The sequence below is a fragment of the Cheilinus undulatus genome, linkage group 17, assembly GCF_018320785.1.
Source record: "Cheilinus undulatus linkage group 17, ASM1832078v1, whole genome shotgun sequence".
Classification (NCBI taxonomy): domain Eukaryota; kingdom Metazoa; phylum Chordata; class Actinopteri; order Labriformes; family Labridae; genus Cheilinus; species Cheilinus undulatus.
Window position 1 is genome coordinate 29,100,695 of NC_054881.1, and position 26,720 is coordinate 29,127,414.

General features: G+C 37.1%; 1 protein-coding gene across 4 annotated transcripts in view; it reads right to left on the reverse strand.

The window, feature by feature from the left end:
* Positions 1-654: 654 nt before the first annotated feature.
* LOC121525226 (protein unc-13 homolog B-like) overlaps positions 655-26,720 on the reverse strand; it is a 78,131-nt gene continuing 52,065 nt past the window's right edge. Inside the window, exons 11-41 of one of the 4 annotated variants that reach the window (XM_041811095.1) lie at positions 25,607-25,653; positions 25,345-25,423; positions 25,006-25,011; positions 24,300-24,374; positions 22,568-22,787; positions 22,107-22,334; positions 21,833-21,974; positions 21,415-21,584; positions 19,774-19,889; positions 19,274-19,437; positions 18,620-18,770; positions 18,352-18,420; positions 17,852-17,941; positions 17,476-17,613; positions 17,073-17,203; positions 16,780-16,865; positions 13,749-13,875; positions 13,443-13,539; positions 13,119-13,262; positions 12,161-12,238; positions 11,806-11,883; positions 7,313-7,401; positions 7,046-7,192; positions 6,811-6,934; positions 6,668-6,721; positions 6,459-6,536; positions 5,569-5,716; positions 5,300-5,356; positions 5,024-5,113; positions 4,746-4,905; positions 655-2,987 (exon numbers count right to left, since the gene is read on the reverse strand). In XM_041811095.1, coding sequence (XP_041667029.1) covers positions 2,708-2,987; positions 4,746-4,905; positions 5,024-5,113; positions 5,300-5,356; positions 5,569-5,716; positions 6,459-6,536; positions 6,668-6,721; positions 6,811-6,934; positions 7,046-7,192; positions 7,313-7,401; positions 11,806-11,883; positions 12,161-12,238; positions 13,119-13,262; positions 13,443-13,539; positions 13,749-13,875; positions 16,780-16,865; positions 17,073-17,203; positions 17,476-17,613; positions 17,852-17,941; positions 18,352-18,420; positions 18,620-18,770; positions 19,274-19,437; positions 19,774-19,889; positions 21,415-21,584; positions 21,833-21,974; positions 22,107-22,334; positions 22,568-22,787; positions 24,300-24,374; positions 25,006-25,011; positions 25,345-25,423; positions 25,607-25,653 — 3,663 coding nt within the window. In that variant the 3' untranslated portion in view covers positions 655-2,707. The remainder of the gene's footprint in view (positions 2,988-4,745; positions 4,906-5,023; positions 5,114-5,299; positions 5,357-5,568; positions 5,717-6,458; positions 6,537-6,667; positions 6,722-6,810; positions 6,935-7,045; positions 7,193-7,312; positions 7,402-11,805; positions 11,884-12,160; positions 12,239-13,118; positions 13,263-13,442; positions 13,540-13,748; positions 13,876-16,779; positions 16,866-17,072; positions 17,204-17,475; positions 17,614-17,851; positions 17,942-18,351; positions 18,421-18,619; positions 18,771-19,273; positions 19,438-19,773; positions 19,890-21,414; positions 21,585-21,832; positions 21,975-22,106; positions 22,335-22,567; positions 22,788-24,299; positions 24,375-25,005; positions 25,012-25,344; positions 25,424-25,606; positions 25,654-26,720) is intronic. The other 3 variants (XM_041811096.1, XM_041811097.1, XM_041811098.1) reach the window with 3 other exon arrangements.

Sequence of the window (26,720 nt, forward strand, 5' to 3'; positions counted from 1 at the left end):
GAGCATTCAGCCGTTCGGCTCCCCAGTTATGGAACTCACTCCCCCCTGACCTCCGCAACACTGACTCCCTACCCCTCTTTAAAACCAGACTCAAAACCCATCTGTTCAAACTCTCCTACTTCCTCTGATCTTTTGCATTGTCTATTGTATTACTGTTTGTTTTTATTCCTGTTTTTATGCCTGTTTTAATGCACTTTCTTGTACTTTTTGTAAGGTGACCTTGAGTGTCATGAAAGGCGCCCTTAAATAAAATATATTATTATTATTATTATTAAAGGAAGTTTAATATCGGACTGAGGGTGAATATCTTACTTTGTGACTGATCTTCACATCCAGGAGCTTCTGAAATGAATCTAATATCTGGACTCCAACACAAAGACCCACTGTGTCGTTTAGGGGAACTCAACATGAACATTACCTTCACCGAAACTTAGAAGGTGTATATTACTAACTCATGCTGACTCTATTCTCAGGTTTTTTGCCCTTATATTCTCTGATAGATGCATTACAGTTCAGTGTACCTAAAGTGGAAAATAAATTGACTCATATGATACCAAATAAAAAAACATGATCTCTAATGTATTTGATATTGTACAGGAAAAAAGACAAATTTATGAGTATTTCTCAAATACTTTATACCAAAATTGACTGGAATGTTTACATGGTGACAAAAAACATCTGAAAGTAGTGACAATGTAAAGAAAACACCACAAAAATGAAGTTTCAATAACTGGCTAACAGTGTAAATAAGCAGTATTGGTGCAAGGGTTAACAGTTTAGAAAATTTAAAAATAAAAAAGTGAACATTTTCAACTTGGCACAAGGATAGTTTATATTACAGATTGGCTATGAAACATCTCCCCTTTAAAAAACAAAAAAACAAACAAACAAACAAACAAAAAACCATTATTTATTATTAAGGGTTAATATGCTCTCACTAAGAGGACCAGGATTTTTTCATATCTTCAAGACAGTGATCGGCTTAAGAATGTGGGGTTTTCACAAAACATACAATATCCATCCTTCATTACAGATAGACTTAAGTCATTTCCATCATGCCTGAACAAAATTTCTGGCACACATCTCAGTGTAAAAAAAAGTCCTGTCTGGAAAACTGAAATATATTCAATATCACACTGATCAACATCATTTAAAAATGATTAAAGAAGGTTGAGGGACACAATCATAAAACATTAGAAAAACATGACACGGATATAACAGATGGCAACTTAAACCCAACCTATATATTCTTATAAAGTTATCAACATTATCAAAGGTTAAGAGTACAAAATATAAGGAGCTTCACTTGGAAACATACTCAACATTAGGAGAAGGTAGTGATTTATTCTCTTCACCAAAACTAAACAAAATACAGGGTTTTTTTTTCTGAAGTAAGGCTTTTCATGTGACAGTAGAACAAAATGATGAAGGAAGATATGTGTAAACCATCAGTAATTCTATTCTCCTTATGAAGTGAGCCACTTAGAATTTCATATGAAAATGTTCACACATCCTTTAAGGAAAGATTGTCATTACCTGAAGGTTTAACAATGATTTAATATTTCTTTAGGAAACAGCTCAGATGTCATTCAAAGAAATAGGTTGCCAGCTAAGTTAAAATTTATGAAGCATAAGCCAGGTTGTGATTTATTCTAATGGTGTTTTTATCCAGTAAAGAAACTCCTTAGTAAAGCTGTAGTTCATATGTACAACAGCAACATCTGTGCAAATTCTGACGGACACTAGCCTGTTCCCAGTGGAAATCAGAGTCCTTGTACAGCACAGAGAAAAATAAATATGTATAAAACAAATAAATAAAATAGTTACAACATGGTTATTTATACTAGGCCACATTAGCCAGGAGTTGGTGATGATGGAGTTCACAAATAAATACGGCCAAAAAGAGTTCACTTTTAGCATACACTGTAGAGTGAATGGGAAACGTGATTGATGCAAAATTGCAAGGCACACATTGAACTGAGCAATCCTTTAAATTAAGGGCTCCAATTAAGGATTTCAGTACCTTCTACTGAACCATTGTCTGCACAAGATCAACAGTTATGAATTTACAAGCAAGACTGTCTCCTAACTACCAGTCCTTCATCCAAAACAGAATTTTCACATTTACTCAAGCCTCCATGGGGAGATTCAGAAAAGAGCATTGAAAATACTTCACACATTCACAGTTTTCTGAGTAAGGCTTTCAAAACAGGGTTATGGTTTGAAGGGGCCAGGCAGGGGTATTGCACAAGCACACTGGGGATGGTTGGGAAGTCTTTTGGCAGTCCAGCGTGGCCTGGTATCCTCTGTGGTGTCAGATTGTTGATGAGATGGTTTAAAATTGGAGGGTGAAAAGTATAAAGGGGTGACTAGTGACAGAGACGGTGAGTGTGAACACTGAGTGAACCAATGTCTAAGTGGGTTTATTGCTGTCCAGTAGCTTTCTGTAAGTACAATGACACGGAAAGGGAGAGTTGGTCCAAAAAGAACCCAAGGATAAATGTGACAGTGTGCAATTAGCTTGGCAAGAAGACACCAAACAGTCGACAGCAGCTAAGACACTTCAAGATCTAATAAAAGAGTTGACATTGCCATTGACCGAAAACCCTGCTTTTTATCAGGACTGTCACATGAGATCCTTTCTCTAATGGTGAATCTGGAAGAATCTCTGTCCACTGCGTTCCCCTCCATCCTCCTCCAGCTTTCCTCATCTGCCCTCCTCAGCTGAACGAGTTTCTGATTTTAATCTTACAAACTCCTTGGCCACATCATCATTGGAGCGCTGGGAGAGGATGCGCATGGCGGTAAGGCCAGTGTCATCCATTTGGATGCGTTGACCCAGTGGACACCAGCACGCGCAGTTGCCCTTGACATCTTTTAATTTGATCACAGTCAGGCCTACAACTCTGTCAGCACGGCCAAAGCAGTAATCTTTGACACAGACTTGCAGCTCATAGCACTCAAAGCCATCCTGGTTCCCCAGAACACTGTGGAGACAGAAAAACAGGGGTTTGGAAAATGCAGTTCTTTTAATATCATGCCATGTTAACAAATACTATACCAGATGTTTCCTCTATGATTTTTTTTATTCCACAGAGTGTTTAAACAGAATGAAAAGTGCCATTAGAAGTAAAAACAACAACAACAAAAAAAGGCAATTCCTTACAGATTAAGTTTTGACTAACAAATTGAGATAATGTTTGGAATTGTTACATTATAAAATGTTAGTTTCTTGTCTAAATCTGTGATTAATGGACTGCAACATCTTTAGATGGAGCTTGGTAAATGAACTTGGATTTTAATTTGCATTGTGTTCTTCTAGTCTTTTGACTTCTTAAAGCACTTTAATACTGCATGTTATGTTTATCCATTTAAATACTGATGGCAGGGGATGCTATGTCAACTGTCCATCAGTATTAATTCATCCCATTTATACACATTTAAATAATGCTGCCATGATGCTTCTGTAGGATTAATTTGTGGTACAGTATCTTGCCCAAGGACACCTCAACATGTGACTGCATGGGGATCAAACCCCTGATCTTTTAGCAGGGAGAAAATTTTACCACTGAATCAAAGCTGCTCACAATACAGGTAAACAATAGTGTTGTAAAATTTTATATATGCACTATCTGGACAAAAGTATTTGGCTGCCTGGTTGGCCATTACATCAAAAGGGACTGTAATGACACTGTATTTATATGCATATGCTTTAATATGGAGTTGGTCCCCCTTCTGAGCTGCCTCTCTTCTTGGAACACTTTCCACAAGATTTTGGAGTGTGGGGCCTAACCCAAAACCTGAAAACCAGCCCCACACTATTATCTCTCCTCCATGAAACTTTGCAGTTGGCACAATGCAGTCAGGTAATGTTCTCCCAGTTATGCCAAACCTTGACTCGGTCATCTGACTGCCAGCAAAGAAGCATGATTTGAAAACCCACAGAACAGGTTTCCACTGCTCCACAGTCTGGTGTCAGTGTGCCTTACAACACTCTATCCAACGCTTTGCATTAGACTTGGTGATGTGAGGCTTGCATGCAGCTGCTCGGCCATTGAAACCCATACCAAGAAACCTCTGCCATACAGTTTTTGTGCTTAGATTATTTCCAGTGGCCATTTGGAACTCTTCAGCTGTGGAATCCCTGCTCTGTGATTTTATGTGGTCTTCTTCATGGCTGAGTTGCTGTTGTTCCTAAATGCTTCGGCTTTCTAATAATATCACTTACAGTTCATTGTGGAATATCCAGCAGGGATGAAATTTCAGGAACTGTTTTATTGCAAAGGTGACATCCATCAAAATACCACCTATTTGGTATTATGAATGTCTGCAAATGGAGACTGCATGGCTAGGTGCTTGATTTTGTAAACCTGTGGCAATGGGTCTGATTGGAACACCTGGGTACAATAATTTACAGGTTTGGCCAAATACTATTGCCCATATGGAGAACATCATCTTGTTCAGATAACTGGCTCTTATGGTCAGTTGTTGGCAAGTAACCAAGTTTCATCATGAGGATGTAAACCAGAAAAGTGAACTAGACGTGCTAATGTAAATAGACTTAATGTTAAAAAGAGACACTATACTGCATTACAGTATCATGACAACTTATGCTTAAGAAAGATACAAAAGTGACAATGAAAAGGAAAAAGAAATGTCAGCTAGAGGTGGCTAGTTTCTCAATTGAAATACTGATTCATCTGTTCTTTATAATTACAAAATAGGTAGAGCTGTGGAGTACATACAAATGAAAAGTCTCGTTGAACTTTGGAGACCAGCTGTTGTTCTTGGATTTGGTCTGAAATTTGCGTTTCTTGTCACTGAGGTTTGGCCCGATCATGGAGATCTCCACAAAGGGTCGGAACATGCCAGACGTCTGCCATTTTAAGTCATTAGCTTCGATGACTAAATGCACAAAACCCCAACATACAAGGCAAGAAAAACAGAGAAGGAGGTTAGCATTATTAAACCAGAACATTTTACTAAAAATGCACCAAATTTAACACTGCAAGTGACAACAGACCTTTAGCAGTGACTTTTCGATCTCCCTTTGCAGGATTGTGCAGCTCAACCTGGACTGCCACCTCTCCTATTGGCTTGTCTATACCTGAGCCTGGTTAAAAATACAGACATGTAAATGAGTTTAAATTTGGCTTGATACAGAAATAAGAGCTGAGGTGAGAGGGGGAAATTGGAGAAAAGATAAGCGTGGGTGACATTCCCACCGTAAGTGGGAAGACTATAGAGGCAAACAGAAAGTGTGAGTAGAAGACTGGCAAATGATTTCATTGAGACCTACCCCTGCTGGGCCGAATTTTTTCATTAGGAGTGAACCTAATACCCTTTCCATTGTGCACTGGCACAAAGGCAGCATAGGAGATAAAGAAAGCAATAAAATGTCAACAAAACCCTGCTTAAGAAAACAGTTGTAAAACACAGACAGAAAACAAAAGACGTCACACTCTAAAGGAAAATCTAGTGCACATAGTGCCCTCTGCTGGTAAAATATATAAAGTATTTTCTTCCTGAACCTTCTTAGATGTGATGTTTGGCAGGAATCTGAACTACCTTGTGCATGTTGGGTAGTCACAAAGGTCTTGATGAGTGTGTCAGTTGTTTGAGTGTAGAGGGACAGAGCATGGCGCAGTGAGGATAGCTCAGGACTCTTTTCAAGGTACGCCTTCTTTAGCCCACTGCCTCCTGCATGGAAGTATTGCTGCAAAAAAGACAAATCTGAGTTGGGGTCAATGACGTTTAAGAATTCATTCATTTGTGGTTACACCTCGTGACATTTGCGACTAATTTTAAAATTAAACAAGTAAATACTTTGACACATATTGTTACTCTATTTCTTGTTAGAAAGTGCATATATACATTTTTCAAATAAAATGAAGAATTTTATGGAAAAATAAAATTAGGCTTTTTTTTTTTAGATTTATTTTTGGGCATTTTTGTGCCTTTATTAGATAGAGGAGGACAGCGGATAGAATCAGAAACAGGGTCAAGAATTGGGGAGAGACCTGCGGCAAAGGGCCCCAGGCTGGACCTGAACCTGGGCCGCACACGCACATGCGGAGCGCGCCCAACCACTAGGCCACCTGCTTTTTAACCTTGGGTATACCACCTGACATAGAAAGTGTACACACTCACCTAAGCAAAATTATATTTATTTAATAAAAAAAATAAACACCTAATTTACTTAGAAGTAAAGTTAATATTTTAGAGCTCCAACTAATAATACTAATAATATTTATCTCAGAAATTGCATTTCAAATTCTTTCTAATTATTTGACTGATTCATACACTTTATCCTCTGCATAAAATTTTTCATAAGTTGAGATCAATAGCTGCCTACATTAACTTTCCAAACTTGAATAACAGATTAATGGTTGATGAAGCATATCTGACCCCATCTGCCTTTTAACCTAATAAAACCAGAACCTGCTGCATAAACTGACCTTGATTGTGTCCAGTGCCACATCCATGACAGCACACTGCCTGGGGGACAAGCTTTTAGCTTCCCCTGCCATGTGATCCTATAAATTGAAATTTTGTGAGAATAGAGGAGTTAAACCCTTAAAGATATATCACATCTTTCTTGATGAGTTATTCTGAGTGACAGCAGGGAAATTTTCATGATGTGAAACATACAAGAACACCCTGATACCTTGAGTTTTGAGAGCTGACCCAGTTCTTTGGCTGCTGAGAGAATCTGTGCACCCTGGAAAAAGGGGAAGGAATCACGGCTTTAATACTTAAGGACAAACATTTCTTTTTTCAAATGTCATAAGATTTTTGTTTTAATCTTACAAAGGTATCATTGCCCTGTGGTAGAACAATGGTCTTCTCCAGGCAGGTCATCACAATCCTCCAAAGCTCTTTCAGCACACGCTTTAATACAGTCTTCTCACATACAGTGGCAAACAGTGTCAGCCTGTAAATATATGAACACAAAGAACATGACGTTGCTGGAATCATATATATGATACCTCACACAGGTAACAGTACTGGGAAGACAAGATCTGTGCAAAATGGATGTACTCACTTTCCATCCAGGAAATCCATCAGTGGACGGAGCATGTTGTCCGAGTCTGCGTCCACTTGGTTTTTGGTGTTAGCGTTGAGAGGCCCTTTGATCTGATACAGCAGAGAAGACATCTGTCGCATACATTCATTAATCCGGATCTGGAAACTGAAAAGACAAAAAAGGATTAATCATCAAAAATGCATGTACAGATACTGATTCTCATTGAAAATGTGTGCATGTGTTTGTGGGGTTTTGTGATTGTTTAAGGCTTGTGGATTACACTACCTGTTCCCAAATGTCCTGCTAAGCTCGTCCAACACATTGTTCAGTTTCACCTGCAGGTCGTTCAGTATGTCACTGGCCTCAGAATCCATCTGCATAAAAGAAGTCAGAGAGAATCCAAGTGGTTATTCATTTGAATTTGACTGAACAGCATTCACACATGGAGTTTAAAACAGCAAAAAGAAACACTCAGAAAAGCTTCCAAAGCTTTTGATTTTTTTTTAATGCATAATGTAGTAGAAATAAAATATTGAAAGACTAAAAGTGGCAGAACTTCAGCACGGAAAACTGAGAAAACCCACCTTTTTACCAGCTGGCTCCAACTTTCAAAGGGGAGCACATTGAAAAAAAGCTCAATACTGGGAAAGACATCTTACCAAATGAAGACTTCAGCAAGCACGGGGGGCGGGGGGGGGGGGTGTAACATGTGGGCAGGTGTAAGAGCCATGAATTACCTATAGCATACCCAAACCAGATATACTGTGCCATCATCTAAATGAGTACTGCCTGCAGGGAGGCTAGGTCAAATGGATGAAGGCAGGTGGCTCATTAAGTCAATGATCTCAGTGGTCTCTTGATTCATGGCCCATCAGGGTCAAATAGCACTATTAACAAGGAGGGGCTAAAATGTTACTGCTACACAACACAGAGGAAAGGCTTCAGGGGCAAAGGAATGTGGAAATGGATTGCTTTCTGTTTGGAATATTCTGGATGTGTTTTCTAGGCCCTTTATTCAGAGCATGATAACACTGATATGCTTGAGTCTGAACAGGTATACTCACCTTCTTGTCTTCCAGTGCATTTTCAGTCTATGACAGCACAGACAGGAGGTAAACGCAGTATAACCTCATTTAACTGAACATGTTATTTCTTTGATTTATTAATAATATGAAGGAAACTACAGCAGATCAATGGCCATTATGAAAGGGGCTGTTTATAGAGAATCCTTCATATACATGTAACATACCTTTTCTACTGTTGTATCCTTCTTTTTGTGGTGGCAATGTTTTGATTTATTTTTTGTAAAGAAAAAATACAAATAAAAGTGACAATTAACAACTGAGCTCGGTTCTATTGTATCTAGGGGAATCTTCATTCACATACAGGCCAAAACCAAGTTTAGAAAATTATATCCATTGCTTTTTCTGAGTTCTCAGAATTAAAACTTAAACATCTTCATTAATTATTTACAAATTTAAAGAATATGCTTTAATTGTAATATAGACACCTACCTTTTCCTTATCATCCTATTGCACAAAAATGAGTTTTAAAGAAAAAGGAACAAGTTAAAAATTTTTGTATGACAAAAAAACCTTCACAAATAACCTTTCTTTCAGGGGAAATGAGTGACCTGTTTGAGGAAAAGCTGGGGGATATGCCACTTAAAAGTATTTATAAACTCAAAGTGGAATTCAACACAAATGATGAAAATGAACGAAAACCTCCACAACAATAACAACAGAGATGCTGTCTTGTTGATCAGTGCCACTGTGGTGTTGGTGGATGGAAGAAGAACAGGGAAAACAAGAATGGTCTGGACCACATGATAAAGAAAAAAAAAAAAAAAAACATTTTGGACCGCAACAAACCTCAACCTCAATTTCCATCCCTTTCTCCCCTACATCCTCCTCTTCCTCACTTTCCTCAAACTGGGAGAAGCAGGGAAGAGACAACAAATTCATCAAGTTTAAACTTCAAATACAATAACTAAATTAATTGAGGGTTCTTAAAGAGTGATTTTAATAATCGTTCAATAAAATGGTAGTGATGCACAATCTAATCAGCAAAGTATATGCAATCATGCACCATGAAAGATGATTGCATATACACTGAACTTGCCTGCCATGCTAGCATTCTATTGTTGCGCTAGAAAAAAAGAGGAAAAATATAGTGACTTCACTATACTCAAAAACAAAAACAAACGAAAAACAACCCCCTCCCATACACACACAACTACAACTTTTAAAATGCTCCAACTTCATTGTTGATGTACAAACTGCTGTTCTCTCTGCTCCACACACACAATCAGCTAGCTTAAGCAAAAGAGCTATCAAGAGAAAACCCTAGACTGCCATGTCTAGACCAAGGCCAAGAAACTATATTTATTTATCTATTTATTTGGACTGTCAGCATTAATGCATTAATTGCAGTTAATTACATTCCATAATTTGTGATTTTTTAAAAAAAAATCACAATTAATCAAATGCTTTATTGTCCCTTTCAGCACACTTTGGATGGATAACTGTGAGATCTCCCTGAAGTCACAGTGATATAAAATAAGCACAAAACTTCTACTTAATGTCTCATTCCTTTAAAAAAGAAAAAAAAAAAAAAAAAAAAACTCAGAAAATCAGTCTCAGTGGACAAGTCAAAAGTCATCTGCACCTTGCATTATCAAGCGTTTACATTTTTCCTGGTCCCTTTTCAATCCATAAGTACTTCATTTTTCTATGGGTCCAATTCACAATCTTTTATCTAGCCAAAGTTCCTTATTGTCTTTCAAAATAAGAACAGGCCCGCATCCAAACAGGAAGTTTAAGACCATACAAAAATCCAAAACAAAACATTTCTTAATGCTTAACATTAGAATTTCAGACTTAAAAAAATATATTAATAAGTAAGTAAGAAAAATATGATAAGGTAAATATTTATACAAAAACACAATATCAAGCATCTAAACAGTTTTCCATAAAAAGACAAACACTTTTAAACAGTTCTATTATACAATTTGATTATGGAACTCAACTTATTGGACCAGGCTACCACTGGTAGACAATAAGGAAATCTCATCCTTGATCAATACTGTATTGCACTTTTCCCCTGATGATTTCCACTCCATGATCACTTACTTCTCCCATGTAATCTCCTTTCACACTGACTCCATCATGACACAATGCCATTTAATCATCTGACAACACATTGTAGTTCTTCATGTCAAACCAAGGACAGATTAATAAAATATAACAAAAAACGAAATTAAACTGTCATCTGCTATTGTACATTTTAATCGCCCCATCCTTGGATGTGTAAAATATTAAAGGCTTTAGGTCCAAATTTGTAACCTTTTTAAGTCGCAACAAGTTGTTTTTTGGATTGCATTTAAATGGTTTAATAATTTTAATTTTATTTCCACCTGGGAAATGGAAATATTTTCAGGTAAGCAAGCTACATAAAAATTCCAGCATTTGTTCTTTTAATTTATACATGTTTTGGAATTAAGTCCAAACAAAAAGTTAAAGAAAAATATTTATATAATTCAATATTTCACATAGGTTGATGGCATTACATTCCAATGGCACTTCACAGTCTTGGGATGGACTGCATTGGAATGTTGTGCAACACTTAGTATGGGACAAAACACCTCAACAACTATAAACATTTTAATCAGCATTGGCTCTACCTACTGTTGTAACACAAATAGAAACAGCATACCTGACTAAAGTACTACTAATACTACACCTACTAATGAATCTAATCTGTCACAATGTGCATGGCCTACCAGAGTCTTGGCTTCATTATCGTGAGTTATGACTTGCTGTGACAACCAAAGGAAGACGGGAATTAAGTGTTAAATCTTACACATGAAGCTCACTCGACAGCTGTGCTAATATATTCACATATGGACAAATATATTCCCTTTCTGTGTTGGAAACCTACCTCTTCCTCCACTGCCTCCTCCTCCACCTCCTCTTGCTCTTCATCCAATTCATATTGCTTTAATTTCAAAGTCATAGAGGTTGAAACTTCTATTACAATGTCAGATAGCTACAAAAAAGCTATAGTCAACCAAGCACTAGTAGAAATATTCAAATTCAACGTAGAAGAAGGTCACAGCTGACAGAGGAGCTATTGATTGTCCCTAAAGTAGCTACTAAGGATACTACAGAGGACACAAATCAATTAAGTTTGCTTCTCATTATCCTAAAACCTATTAAGCAGTACAGGGGCTGACTTCTGCCTTTATTGATCAGTGATAATGATACCACTGACAGCATGATTTCTACAACCGTGTTGTAATATGAAATAACATCTACAGCTGAAGCAACCACTACCAAAATCCTGCTATGTGCTAATCTGACAGCCATTTACAACACGTCACACAGTCGTGAAAACCACTATGGTACATACCTTTGCCTCTTCTGTTGCAATCTAATACACAAGAAGCACAAATACAACTGTTGCCGTGTCGAATATGTAACCTAATACATGAGGCGTTCTTGTTTTATTCATTCTCTCTCTTTTTCATCACTCTATGTATATGAAGATGTCTTTCTAAGGGTATATGATTTTTTGATTTTTCTAAATGTTCAGGATGAACTGAATCACTTACCATGATTGGCTAATTAAGGAATTAATGACTGACTGATTGATTAACTGATTTATTTATTTTTTAATCTATTTAATACCAGATGGGCAATAGCCAGAATTCACTGAACAATGACAACAACTTAGCTTGACAATAAAGCCATGAAATAAAATAATATCTTTAAAAATACCTGTTTGGCACCCATTGACTCAAACATCTTCTCCAACTGGATTCTTAACTGCTGCACATTATTCAACAGGACACATGGCTACAATAGGACACAGGTAAAAGAGAGAAAGTTGGCAGAACATTCGAAAGTGGAACTTTTCATTATCAGCATCATTAAATTATACACTGAACACAGAGTAAATTAAAAAAAAAAAAAAAAAAGTGAAAGTGACTGAACTGGAATTACAGAAACTGTAACACAAGATAATGTCAAGAAACAAATTTCACTAAAGCCACTAACAATAAAAGCCTTTGGTAGAAAACAGAATATATGGTACATCACAGTTAGAAATATCTTTAAGGTGCTGAAAACTTACAATCTTCTCTTTGTCAATATAAGAGGGGAAGCTTTTAGTCAGAATGGCACTGTATTGAAGAAGAACTTTGGCAATAGTCTGTGAAGATACAGAGAGGGAAAAATAAATACAATCCTCAGTAAAAATTCAAACTTTTGAAAATTTGACTTTTTTTTTTTTTACTGATTTTAATAAAACCTGATGCAATGTTAGCAGAGCAAATTATACAACAATTCTGAGCAGTGTTTCTAAGAGACCACTTGTCCCAATTGCATTATAAGAAAAGTTTCTAAATACACTTTTTTATATTCTTTGGTGTGCATGAAAGGAATTTCCTAACACAAAGCTGTTCTGTCCCTTAAATCCCCAAGCTATTCATTATTTCTCCAATTTAACAATTCTTTCCTTTTACAAAATACCATAAAATTCCTCTGGACAACAGAGGAATCAGTAGCTAACCACTCAACAGTCACAGAGTGTCAGAAAATAGAACTAGAAAATAGAATAGAATAATAAAAAAAATAAATAAAATATCCTTCACTGTCTCTTCCAGCTTTACTGTTGCTCCAATACCACAGAAAGCTCAATGTGGTAAAAAGCCTCATCTCATATACACGTATGCATTTCTGATCATGTCTAGTCAACACCCTTTGCACATCTTGCGACCATGCTATCAATAAACACAGACTAGAAAAAATACCAAACAAGAGCTTGTATATCATAAAATATTAACTATTGATACTTTTTTCTGTTTTATCTATTCTAATATTCAATGTTTAATTCTTCTATATTGAGAGCAAAGCTAATTGAAGTCAAATTCCTAGTTGTGTAAGCATACTTGGCAAATAAAGCTGATATTTTTTTGCTATATTAAAGAAGCTGTTTCAGAAGTTTAAGTCAAAATAATCTGACACTACATCTTTCAATATGATACAGGTTTAAAATACAAATATACATGTTTTGGTAGCTCTGGCATTACCTTGGAGAAGCGTCGGCTGTACTGAGCCAAGACATTTGGATCAGGACATTCTAGTTTCCTTATGATCTCAAAACTCTGGTTGAGCTGGGTAAAGATGTCCACCACAGAGCAGGAGAACAGAGCATGCTCAGATGTCTGTTGGAACTAAGAGGAGAAAAAAGAACAAAAATAAAAGTTACGATACATTTTATCACCTTTTAACAGTTAAATAAAGTTGCAGGCCAGGTTTTTGAAGCTCAAGTACAAATAGTGTAAGCACATCTTAGCATATCATTCTTGAAGGAAAAAACAAAAAAATAACAAAAAACATAATCATTTTCTTACTCCATCTTTTTTGTCTCTTTCGAGGGCTCCATGCATGAACTCCATAGATACATCCTCATTTTCCTCCAACCACTGGAGCACAAACTGAAGGAACCATCTACACAAGAAAGTAAAGACAACCAAATGATTGTTTTACTAAATAAATATCTGGAGAAAACCTTTACCTAATGTTGCAGTCTTTAGCTGTGTTTTAACTTTTTCTAGGAACTTGCCTAGAGCCTTGTGCTGGATGACCACTAAGAAGTTATTTTAAGGAAAAACAATGCCCCTCTTTGCCTGTGAGTAAATAAGTCAAAAACCACTTACGATGGGTAGTCTGGAACAACCTCCTTAAAGTTTGGTAGTTCCTTGACATATTCATTGTAGAGCCACTTGATCTTGAAGTGCATGTTCATGTAGTCGGTGCTCTTACACAGTCTGTGCTTCTCATGCTCTGCAGACACAAAACCAATAAGTGCCTGTGAGGATTGGGTTCAGTTTATGCCAGAGAAAAAATACTCTGACCACAGAGTTGGACTACAGAAGGGCAGCATCGAGGAAATCTGGACTGTGACTAATCATGTGGATTTCAAGTCAGGCTATTTGGGCCTCTGCTGATTTGGTTTGACAATGCTTTTCAAATTTGTCATTTTATAGGAGTAAAACTTAATGGATGTGGAAAACATTATGCTAAATCACACCTTTGTTAAAGGGTTACCCAACCCTAAAAGTGTCCTTTGATTAGATTGGTAAAAAAGTTTGATTCAAAATGTAATCAGTGCTTCTAATGTATCCATTCTCTGACTTCTACTTTTTAATAACATTTTCTCTGAGTTGTTGGAGTGTTCTTTTGCCTTCATGGTGTAATGGTAGCCAGGAATACAGAGTAAACAGTGATTGGACCTTCCAGACACAGTCAGACTACTACAATCACCTGCAACACATTCAATGCACCAGGCGATCCCCATTCACTAATTTTGAGACTACTAGCACTGACTGGATCTCTGTTGAATTAGGGCAGTCACCATAAAAGGGGTGAATATTTATAAAGTCACTTTTTTTTTACATTAAATATTTCTATTTATTTGACATTACTTTGTAGGAATCTGTTTTAACATTGACATTAAGGAGGTTTCTGTAGTTGTTTTTGCCGCCCCCCCCCAAAAAAAAAAATTATATTGACCATGATTGATCTATAAAATCAATAAAAGGGTGAAACATCCAGTGTTGAATACTTTTTACTGTCGCTTCATCTTATTGTTAGGGTGCTCGTTTCTAGTTTTCTCTGTAAATAAATATACTGAAATGATAAAAAGATAAAAACTTTAACAGAAAGGATTCTATCATGGCAGTTATCATCAGCATAACCACTTAAACCAAACGTAGTGCTTTTTATCATTACAAACTTTTTTTATAACAGAGTCTTGCCCTTTTTTCTAGAATATACAGTGCTTAACAAATTTTTTAGACCACCTGTCATATTTGTCTCAAACACCATTCAGCATCATGAAGTGCTTTAACGCGGACTCTTTCATTTTCAGTGAGCTCTCCACGTTTTACCATTTTGAACAGGAATGAGGGATTTCAAACTGAATTCACCCAAATTTGAGCCGGCTCACTGGTCTTCTCTGAGAAGTCAGAAATTAATAATGCATAACATTCAACCACTAAAACTAATTTTTCTGTTTAGGAATGCAAGTAAATAACTATAAGTTCAACATATTAATCAAGAAATATTAATGTGCTTTACTATTTTTCAGGTTTTTTGTAAATCAGTTAATTTGAAAATTCATGTATAACAATAATAATTATATTTTAGCATTAAAAACATTATTTGGGTCAAAGAGCTTCTACATATTGGTGTATTAACCATTGCACAAAATGATTTTGGTAATTACCAGTGCTGTTAATTTAGGGCAGCTGTGGCATAAACCTTATTTTGGTTAGGGTTAGGGTGGTCTAATAAATTTGTTAAGCACTGTAGTCTTCACAAAAGCTCACAAGCTTCACAAAAAGTGGTTCTCAACTGGTCTCATCTCTGGACCAACCACTAACACCTCAAAGAGAAAAATAAGTCACTTTCCTGAAATTTTCAACCATTATCAAGTTGGGACCTTAGATTGAACAAAACATATGATTGGAAAAAAGAGATGGGACAAGGGAGACACATTTTAAAAGCACATTATTACAGAAGTCCTAGGTGGACATGCTTGGCATTTCCTATTGTAACATTTTAATTTTGGCTGTTTTGTAGAGATCTTGAGAAATAAACACTTCATCATGGGAAACCCAGCTATATTACCCAGCTATGTTATGCCATGAGGAAGATGAATAAGTCAAGATCCCTAGAAAAACAATCTAAATTTACGTTTCACAGTGAAATGGAATTAAATAAAATCTATGCATATATGTCTGCTTAGGGGTTCCACACATCATAGACACTCAAAAACAGCTGGTTGCAACAAACCAGTTCAGAACCACTACCCGAAAAGGTAGTTCCCAATTCAGATCTTAAATGTAAACAACTCTAAATTAGCCACTGTTCTTTGAGGTCAATCTAAGAGTCACCACTTTATTCTATTAAAATCTATTGCTAATTTTTTTGATGCAATGACTGCAAAAAGTTAACATATCTAACATGTTTAGCCTGTGTATTGTTGATGTATTTTTTGTATGGCAAGTACTGAAAAAATAAATAGCTCAGATCTACCCAAACAGTCGATAAGTTACTTTTTAGTGACCTACAAAAATTCATATCTAGTCTTAAATTTAAACAGTTGAAGCACTCTTTGGTTGTGCTATTGGAGCAAAATCTCTCAGGACTTAGTCCATCTCTGAGCTCATTCTACACACTTTTTATACTAATGCAGACTGAAACTGAAAATGGCTGCAGCTTCTGTACTGTGGTATGTGAAACTGATATTTCACAGTCCAAGTGTCTGCAGGGATTCATCTTGAGAACAGGGGCTTGGATAAAGGCTGACTGCTTCTGGGAACTGGTGGTGCTCTACTGTACAGCACTCCAACAGCAGTGAAATATCACAGAGAGACCCCTGGGAGACATAAGCAGCTTTCAAACTCTGCACAGTTATTATGTCACTCTTTCACTCTTCCATTCCATTAAACTAATTCTACCCCAGAATTTGCCTACCCCAGAATTTGCCTTCTCCTTGCCATTTCAGGTTTCTGAATAATACAGCTATGACTATATGTCTGGCTCTACAGGAGGCTAAAGACTAAAAGTCAGTAAGGACTGTCATATATATTTCACTGAGAGTCATTGGCAGGAGCCAAAGATTGAAAAAAGACTCAATGACCATGACTGGGACAATGGATCCCAAGCATGAAAGTGACTTACCTTCCATGGCATACTTCATGTCTTGAGCAAACAATGTCCACATCACCTCTGCTGACACCTTCCCTACGCTCAGTTCTTGAGGGAATCTGACAGAGAGGAACGTTTTTAAATATTTCCACATGAATCCCTCCAAAACACACATTGTGAATGGGAATCATGACTTGAGTGTTATGAACATTCCTACTTTTGTCAATGCAGCAGAAACTGCCCACATACAGTATATTTATTCAAACTTTTAACCTCCTTATGCCCTGACACATAAAAGTTGAAGGAATTGTGTGTAATTTACTCACTGGTTGAGTACAGGTGTATAGGAGTTTCTGTCCTCTTCAATGATGGAGACAATGAGCATTATGAGTTTGGGCCAGAAGTCTAAGTTTTTAACACTTGGACCCTGATCCTCCAGTGGGAGCTCTTCCTTGCTCTAGATAAGAACACAACAAAGTCACTCTCCAAAAACAGACCTTATTGAGATTAAACCCAATTAGTACTAATGATTTTAGGTGTGGTTTTGTAGTCATGTTGCCACTGTCATGGTTTTGGCTCCACTGAGTTTCTATAGTAATTCATGAACACATTATCACCAATACACAATTGTTTGTATGAAAAAGGAGGAAGGAACATGATATGATACTATTCAAGTATTAATGAGGCACTTCTACTTACTACAACAGTTAAAAAGTGAGTGTGGCTTACTGTGTCAATAGGTTGGTACTGTCTGCTGTACAGCTCATGGCAGTTGTTGAAGATGTAGTCATATGTAGAATTGAGGCAGGCCTTCACACAGTCCCTCACCACCTGGCTAGCTCTGGGGGGAGACTGTAACTCCTGAACCTAGACACATGATTTAGATACCAACATTAGAAGTGAATAACTGTTAAGCCCTGATTGCATTCTATCAACTTTTACTTTATTCGAAAACATGGTTGCAATGAAGAAGATACTTAATCAAATACAGTGGATTTTGTGAAGAAGCTGAGCAAACACATCAGGTTAAAATGTCAGCTGCTCTCACTCCTTAGACACTTAGGAAAGCAAAAACAGCAGATGCAAAACATTAATCATTAGCTACCTTCATCCTAAAGAAGGTGATGCTTGTTAGAAGGTCAACAGTGGATTTCAAATCCTGAAGGCGGTCTTTGCTGCTGGCAGGGAAATGATTCTGCAGAGAGAAAATGGTTTAAATGCTAAACAGAATGAAATTAATGAAATTTAAATGCATGAAGCACCTATCAATTGGGACAGCATGGAGATCATGTACTCTTTACTCCTGTTTATACATGTAATTAATGTAAATATATTTTTTCCTAATAGATATATTTTTTGCCCCTCAGTTCAGTGCTTTATTTCAGTTTCAATTGCCCAGGCTAGAGCCATGCCAACAATAGTGCAATTTTTATTTCATTATTAATATTTTTTAAACTAACTCCTTTAGGACCCTAAACACAGGAAATGATTAGATGCTGACTAAACTACCACAATTGAAGACCAAGGGCAGTTACATAACATCATATATGTTCATAGCAGAACATCAGTCATACGTGATGGTGATATTTATTTAAAACATCTTACCCTGTAGGTGGAGAGGTCAATGCGCAAAGAGTTGTGTAGCTGGTCCAAAAGCTTAACAAAACGCTCTTTCTGCATGAAGGAAAAAGAAATTTGAAAAAGTGATAGGGATTTTATCATATTGAATGGAAATAAAAAGACAGACATTAACACAACAAATACAGGGAGGATGACTGCATGTTTATACTTATAATCATTAGGAAGAAAAACAAAGGCCAAACATACTTAGTTGTGTGCTTGTTAGAGAGTGTTTTTCAATGCAAATACAAACCCCAAAATTGGAGGCAGCAAAGCGGTCTGAGGCGGACACATTTGTAGAGGCGGTTGTGTGGGCGTAGAAGGCATTGATGTTAGCCAGCAGGGTGCTCATCACTGCAGGAACTCCAGGACACATGTACTTGGATGAGAGGCAGGCAAAGTGCCTAAAAGAACAGAAAAAAATCATTAAAAAAACAAGATAACCTGTCTATTTTGTCTATTCTTACCTTTAAATATACAAAGACCGTTAATTGCTACAGGGAAAAATATTCTAGCAAAAGTATGTTCCACCAGACTGAATAGCTGGGCCTAAATTTCGTCAGCTGCATCATTTAGAGAGTCTGGCTTTGACCTAATGATTCCTCAACTGTAAATTCATCTTCCTATCTCTTAGCTACAACATGCCATATTTGAGTGTGCTTTAGCAAAATGTGGGTTTTACCAGGCATCTAAACAGTGCATGATATTTCACTGGGAAAAATCCATTTTCAGCCCAATCCTAGTTCCATTTGAAGGCCAATATAAATCGGCCACAGTACTGATAAGACAGCAAAATGCAGAACAAGTGGACAGGAAGGGTTTTTGAAGAGGGATAGACACATAGACAAAAAGAGACAGAGATTAGGATATGCTTCTTGTTAAATTTATGGTTACATCTCAGACTTACGTCATGGCTTGGTAAATTGATTCAATCCCATAGCGCATGGCAAATTCGTCCACTATTTCCTGAGCTACATCATCGAAGTAAACCTTCCATGCATCATCTCCACGTGCTTCTGGGATTTTCACCCCGCCTTGGCCGAGCACATCTGTCCAGTGATGAAACAGGTTCTGTAAGGAAAAAGTAAATCTATATTAAATATAGGGGGAAACAACTAGGATAAACTACGTTTAAGGGTATGCTTATGTGTACCCTTGTGTCTATTCCATATTCCTTTGAAAATTTCCTTTTTTCTTAACTTTCATTTTACCAGAAGTATTTCTATTGAGATACAAAAGTCTATGACAAGGGAGTCCTCGCCAAGACAGCAGCACAGCTGCACAGATGACAAATGCAGCCAAGGTTTATTTGTAGTGAGATTTCAAACAAAAATGCACGAAAAATCCTATGTGAAATAAAAACTAATTGTGCTAATTATGCATTTCTGTCTCTGTGGTATCAAATACCTCATGCAAGCAGGTGTACTGCACATGGTATGCCGCCACTTTCTCCTCTCCTTTAATCTCTACATTGATTTGGAGGCGAATGGCACCTGACACAGCTGACTTGTCAGTCCTCTTCTCTGTAATCAAACACAAACATACACATTTTTCATTCATAACTTTGACAGAGAGGCACCTGTAACAGTGTCTGTTAACACTACACTAATTACAGGCTATTAACATGGCAGTTCTATTGTAGGTGGTTTTGTTTCTACAGCTTGACAGCAGCTTAGAGCCTGCAAGAAGTCCTCCAGCTGATAGTGAGGAAGACAATGGCAGTGGGTTGTATAAATCTGTGTCTGATCATTGAAGACACTTGAGTTTCTCTGGGGGTGGAGTGGTTGGCTATAGACCCCTGTATTTGCCCTGACAGGCTCATCATTAGGAGTAATTTGTACATGTCGGAGGAGTGGTTGATTTCCGACCAGAGTGCAGCTACTTGATAATCACACATCAACAGGAGAAAGGGTTAGAGGAAGAAGGGGATGGACCCTTTAAAGAACTACAAGACAAAGATAGAAAAAAAATATGTTACGTTAAAGAGATGAGGCATTTAACATGACTAGTTATGATCCAGGTTATGCTTCATATGACACCTTACCAAAGTAGTGTTTTCTATTTTGCTTGTGAAAGGGAAATTTCACTGAGGCCCCTGTGTTTTTAAAGAAACAGCTGCAGATTTATATGCACATTTATAATCAGTGCCATAATGTTCCAATGTAAGATATATTATTGCCATTGTTGATTTCAATCTGTGCACTTCAGTCTAACAGAGGTCACTGTAATACAAGATGATGCCTGAGAGAGTGTTTATCACCAACAGTGAGTTGATATCTGGAAAAAAGCTCTGACAACACCATACAACGCAGGAGACGATTCTAACAGCAAGTTGACAAGGCGGAAATACTGTTTTTCAGAAATGCAGTATTGTTTCTCTGCATGATGGATAGGTCAAATGGAAAGAGACTTTATCCTCCAAACTACTTTCTCTGTTCTATAAGACATGCTTATAGAAAAAAAAAAACAAACAAACAAAAAGAAACCGATGAATCACCTTTTATGTGGTTGTAAGTGACTGTTTTTAGGCCTCCACTTGATTGAATATGTCAGAACTCAGTGGAATCATAATGAGAATTATTGTAAACTACGGTTATTTGAGAGAAAAAGGTGCAACAACTAGCAAGTACAAAAGGGCTGCACATAGTAAGCCGTTCCAGGCACAGACACTATTCTCAACAGACGATTATAGGTCTCATGGCTACTGCAACTAAGGGTTAACAGTACAAACAATGTGATTATATCACATAACTGAAGGCCCCCAGGTTAAAATACCTTTATAATGAAGTCTTTTTATAGTAATAAAAAAAGGTTGTGTTTTATAATGGGATCAAATTCAGCTGCAAATCTCATTGTCTTAAGAAGTAAAATGTATCTAATGTCTGCACAATCAATGTTTAATTTAGTGACTGTAAGTGTCTGATGTGGTGGTTCATGCTCATTTCAATGCTTTGAATCTAAAAATACATCACTGAAACAGACTTTTGCTTTATAACAGTTCAAGTATTTTCAAAAACAATATTTGTTTTAAGAAACCAGCATACTGACCCAGGTTGTACCAGACGTCCATTTCTCCACTCAGTGTTCGAACTTCAATAATACTTTGGCCCAGGAAATCATCAGATTCCCTCTTCAAACGCTGCTTCACCCTTGACTTGATATCATCGTCCTCGTCCCAGACACGCACTTTTATTCGGTCAGAGGAATTGTGGCACTCACTGGCACAAAACAGGAATGAAAGAAAAAAAAGAGCATGTTAACACAAGTATAGCATAATTTCTAAGGCATTTGGTTATTTTTTGTTTTTAACAAGACAGATGGCAGAAAGTGAACTTCTTTGAAAGTTTTAAACATTCACTTATCTATACTTAATAGCTTAAAGGCTTAAAGGCAATCACACCTATATTAAGAAAAAATGCACATATAAGGTGTGAACACATTCTGGCAAAATATTGATGTGACTTACAAATGAAACTTCTCCTCCCAGACAGGATTGAGGTTGCCATAAATGGTCTTTGTTCTCTTCTTGGTCTTGCCCACCTGAACAGTCACGTATGGATCACTGGATCCTGTCTTGTCTTTTGCCTGAAGTCCTTGGGCACAAACCACTATTGCAATGATGCATAAAGCAAGACAAAAAAGATAACCCTCAGAATCTTATGTCGGAATAATAAGATTAATTATGGGGCAACAATTAAAGGTTGGGCATAAAAAACCATCCTCTTTCTGTTGTGGGATACCTGTGATGGTGATCTTGGCCGACCACTTTGAGGTGCCATCCAGTACACTTTGCTTGATGGTCTTCATCTGCTGTGCATGGATTGCTTTGCTTATGACAAACACCTCTCTGATGAGTTCAAATATTTCTGGCTTGTTTCTTTCCCTTATTTTCATCCTGTCCTTCATGGCCATGATAATATTTTGAGTGCGGTCCTCGGCTCCATGCTTGGAGCTTTTCTCGGCAGCACCTAAACATTAACCAGAAACATATAAAACACTGCATTGTCTCTTTGTTTACAAGGTATGTGATAATGTGATATGATAGCTAAACTTAGAAAAATACATATGATGTTGTCCATGTAGCAAGACTTGAGCAGAATCTTTTGCCACCAATTTTGAGCCAACTCCTTTTTTGTTCAACATACAATTCGGTCACTTTGTGCACTTGTGACAGCAGTTTTCATATAATTCATATACTCACGCTGTAGGCAGTCAGCATTCAGCAGCTCTTGGCACTTTTCATGGCACTTCACCCCGCACTCAGCACAACGCATGCCCTGGCGGGCTATACCCCACAGCAGCCCCTCACACTCGTAACAGTATGTGGGAGTTGTAGCAGTCCAAACCTCAAAGTTGTGAGGTGTAGTGCAGGATATGGGATATATAAGTGCCTGCAGGGTCTTCTTGTACACATGGTTTTTCTACAGAAAGGATATGATATTTAAATGCATTAAATTCCTGCTTAAGTAAGGGGGAATAGCAAACATACAACATCTGAACCTTAACAGTATTTAGAATCTTTTAATGAAACTGAACACAGTGCCTAGGAAAAGTATTTGCCCCCTTGGATATTTTACCCTTTTATTGTTTTATAAATCAATTATAGTCAATATAATTTTACTTTTTTTGACAACATAACAGAAAAACTCTTTAAAGTCAAAGTGAAGACCTATCTCTAGAAAACAATGTCAATTTAATAAGTGATTGCATAAAGACTTACTCCCTGTAAAGTGACAGAGGTCATTCAACAGAGGTCCAGCCAGTTGGTGCTAGTAGTCTCACAATTAGTGAAATGGGGATCACCTGAATACAATGAATGTGTCTCAAGTGATGGTAGGATAAAGACTCCTTTGTCTGTAAGGTCCAGTCACTGGTTAATCAGTTTTCCTGGCTACCATTACACCATGAAGACAAGGAAATGGAAGGAATATGGTACATGTGTAAATCTGTCTCGATCAGGCCATCCTCACAAACTGACTGACCTTACAAGAAGGAGACTAGAGAGAGAGGCCAACAAGACACCCATGAGTTACAAACTTCAGCAGTTGAGATGGGAGAAACCCTGCATAAAACAACTGTTATCCAGATTCTTCACCAGACAAAGCTTTATGGGAAAGTGACACAGTTAAAGAAAACTCATATTAATGCTTGAGTAGAGTTTGCCAAAAGGCATGTGGGAGACTCCATGGTCAAGTGGAAGGAGATACCAAAAACTGCACATCAACACAAACACACCATCCCCACTGTGAAGCATGTTGGTGGCAGCATCATGCTGTAGGGATGCTTCTCAGCAGCCAGCCCTGGAAGGCTTGTAAAGGTAGAGTGTAAAATGAATGTGGCAAAATATAGGAAAATCCTGGAGGATAATCTTATTGAGTTCAGAGAACAAAGACTTGGGGGAAGATTTACATTCAAGCAAGACAATGACCCAGAGCGTACAGTGAAACATGCACAGAAATAGTTTAAAGACAACAAGGTGAATATTCTGTAGTGGTGGAGTCAAAGCCCAGATCTCTAATCTAATCTAATAGAGAATTTGTAGCTGGACTTGAAATGGGCTGTTCGCGCCTGATCCCCATGCAACCTGACAGGGCCTGAGAAGTTTTGTATAGAAGAATGAAGTAAAATTGCAGTGTTCATATGGGCAAGCCTGATTGAGACCTATCCACACAGACTCAGTTTTTTGATTGCAGCCAAAGGTGCATCTACTAAACACTGACTTGAAGTTGGTGAATATTTATGCTGTCACTTATTTTACATTATTTGTCATGACTTTGTAGAAATCTGTTTTCACTTTGACAGTGATGATTTTTTTTTTGTCGATAAGCCACATTATATTGACCAAACCTGGTTTACAAAATAAATAAAAGGGTGACAACATCCAATGGGGGGAATGCTTTTCATAGTATATTGTTTCGTAATGTCACACTCACCAGCTCCTCATCCTTGATCGAGGACCGTGCAGCCATGGCAGATGCGATTCCCGCCTTCCGTGCTTGAACAAGAGACTTAACAACAGTTCACAAAGCAAAGTTAATACACTTTAAAATAAATATACAACCCACAACCAAGAACACCTCAAAGTAGTTTTATTTCAAGGAAGGTCAGTATGGTTAAAAGGTCGCCCAAGGGTTTGTGAGGGTGGTGAGAAGGGTTATTGTGCCATCTTCCCCATTGATGAATTCTTAAAAAATCATCAGAAAATACTAAATACTATTTGCCCAAAGGAAATATTGCAGAGCAGAGTACTAAAAAGATTAATCAACATAAATTCTATAAATCAACCAAAACCATCAGCCACTAATTTCTGTGGAAGTGTTAGTACTGTATTTTATCTTTTTGAGGGTTTTCTTTAAATATTTGGCTAAGCCGGTGAAGAAAAATATAAACTAATAGGTGCTGAAATGGTTAGGTGATTAAACAGTGTATTTTGACAATAATATCAAGTAGGAAGAAAAGCTGCCCATGACCAAAATTATGCATGCAAAATATTTAAGGTTGTGCCAAAAAGAAGTTTGTGACCAATTAAATCCACATACTTTGAGACACATGTTTATGGCTTTTTTAACTTTAACAGTCCTACTTGATATTTTGAACTTCAGTAGGAAAGGAGGTGGCAACTAGGTTCTATAAACTTACCATAGCCTGACCAAGGAGAGTGAATGCATTCAAGAGAGTTGTGGAAAATAGTTTCAGGTTTAGGAGAGGAGGGAGAGAGATATTAGCAGTCGGATTTCATATTTGTCTCCATTTGTTGATAACAATCTCATCCCAAGTTCAGCTCACAAGTTAAATAACTAGGTCAATATCTTCTGTGGTGGTCTCACAAGTAGACAATACACACACCCACACACACACCCACACCCACACACCCACACACACCCACACACACCCACACACACACACAACAGAAATAACACAAATGGTGACATAAAACATGTAGTAAACGTAGTGAAGAGGTGACAGGATAGTACTGACCACATCGCTGACCAAGGCGATTGGCTTCTTTTTACGCAGGTCTGGCATGCTGTCGATCCCGTACAGACCAGATTCACCACTGAGCACCAATGGAGATAACACCAATAAGGAAAAAGGCATCACATTAGATATGATGACAGTTTAAAATACTGTTTTCTTTGTACTTATGGTATGGTAACAGCATATTAATACAGTAATGCAAAATGTCATTTGTTGCACTTTCAGTCTGAATTGTGTGAGGTGTGAACAATGAGTGACTTACGCTGGTTTGACCCAAGCTTGTCTGACATTTGGTTCTTCATCTCGAACCTACAAGATGGCAAGTGTGAGATATTTAGCTGATGACTGCTAAAGCAGACAACTAACAAGCATTACAAAATGAGAACAAAGAACCAATGAATTACATATGGTTGAGTTGAACCCCTTTGATATTACATAAGATGCAAAGGAAAAACAAACAGCAAAAACAGAAATGCTGATGATATTTCTGAAACACACAATTAAATATTGCTGAATTTGTATGGACAAATGGTTTAAGGCAATGGTGGACAAATAAAAATACAAAACAAAAAAATAAACCTCATCTCACTAGTCAAGAAATGAAAATTCTGCTCACATAACCCTCTATTCCAAATGTGTTCAAAGACATTCCAGAGAACTTAGAAAAGTAGTCAAAAACAAGGGAATTCAGTAAATGATCAAAATTATTACTGTGGGGCAACACAAATAAGTTTTTTAATTTATTTGTTTAACACATACTCTCTCCTAAAATGACTGTTGAACAAATATCTTCCAGAGTTAAATGTGAAATAGTCAAAAACTTGCAGAGGGAAAATAAAAACAGCTACAATCTCAGCACAAGAAACAGAATTGGGCAATTGTAATCTAATATGGCACAAAAACTAATGATTAAATATTTATTGTGCTGAATAACTGATTTTCTTGTTTTTATTGCTCAAAACAACAGAACTAAGTTTTCAACATCCAGCCAGAAGAAAAACTGGACCTTTCTTATACAGTGCATTATCCTTTCAATATTGATGAGGCTCACAATAACTACCACTGACAAAGGGATATAACAGAAAAACTGTGAACGCAGTTATACCACACAATCAATGCAAAAGACACAAAACAAATGTATTTGAATTATTGATCAAGTGTTTATAAATGTAACCTGATTATCTTCTCTTCCACAGTCTGCAAAAAAAACAAATTTAAACATAATTTAGAAAATGCTGGGACACTACAGTGAAGAAAGCAAAGCTGAGCAGCTCTTCAAGTCACTCTTCAGAAAAAATAAAAAATAAAAAAAATCAGCTAATGATTCTGAGACTTAACAGTGCTTACGTGTGGCTACTGGATAGTTGTGTATCCAT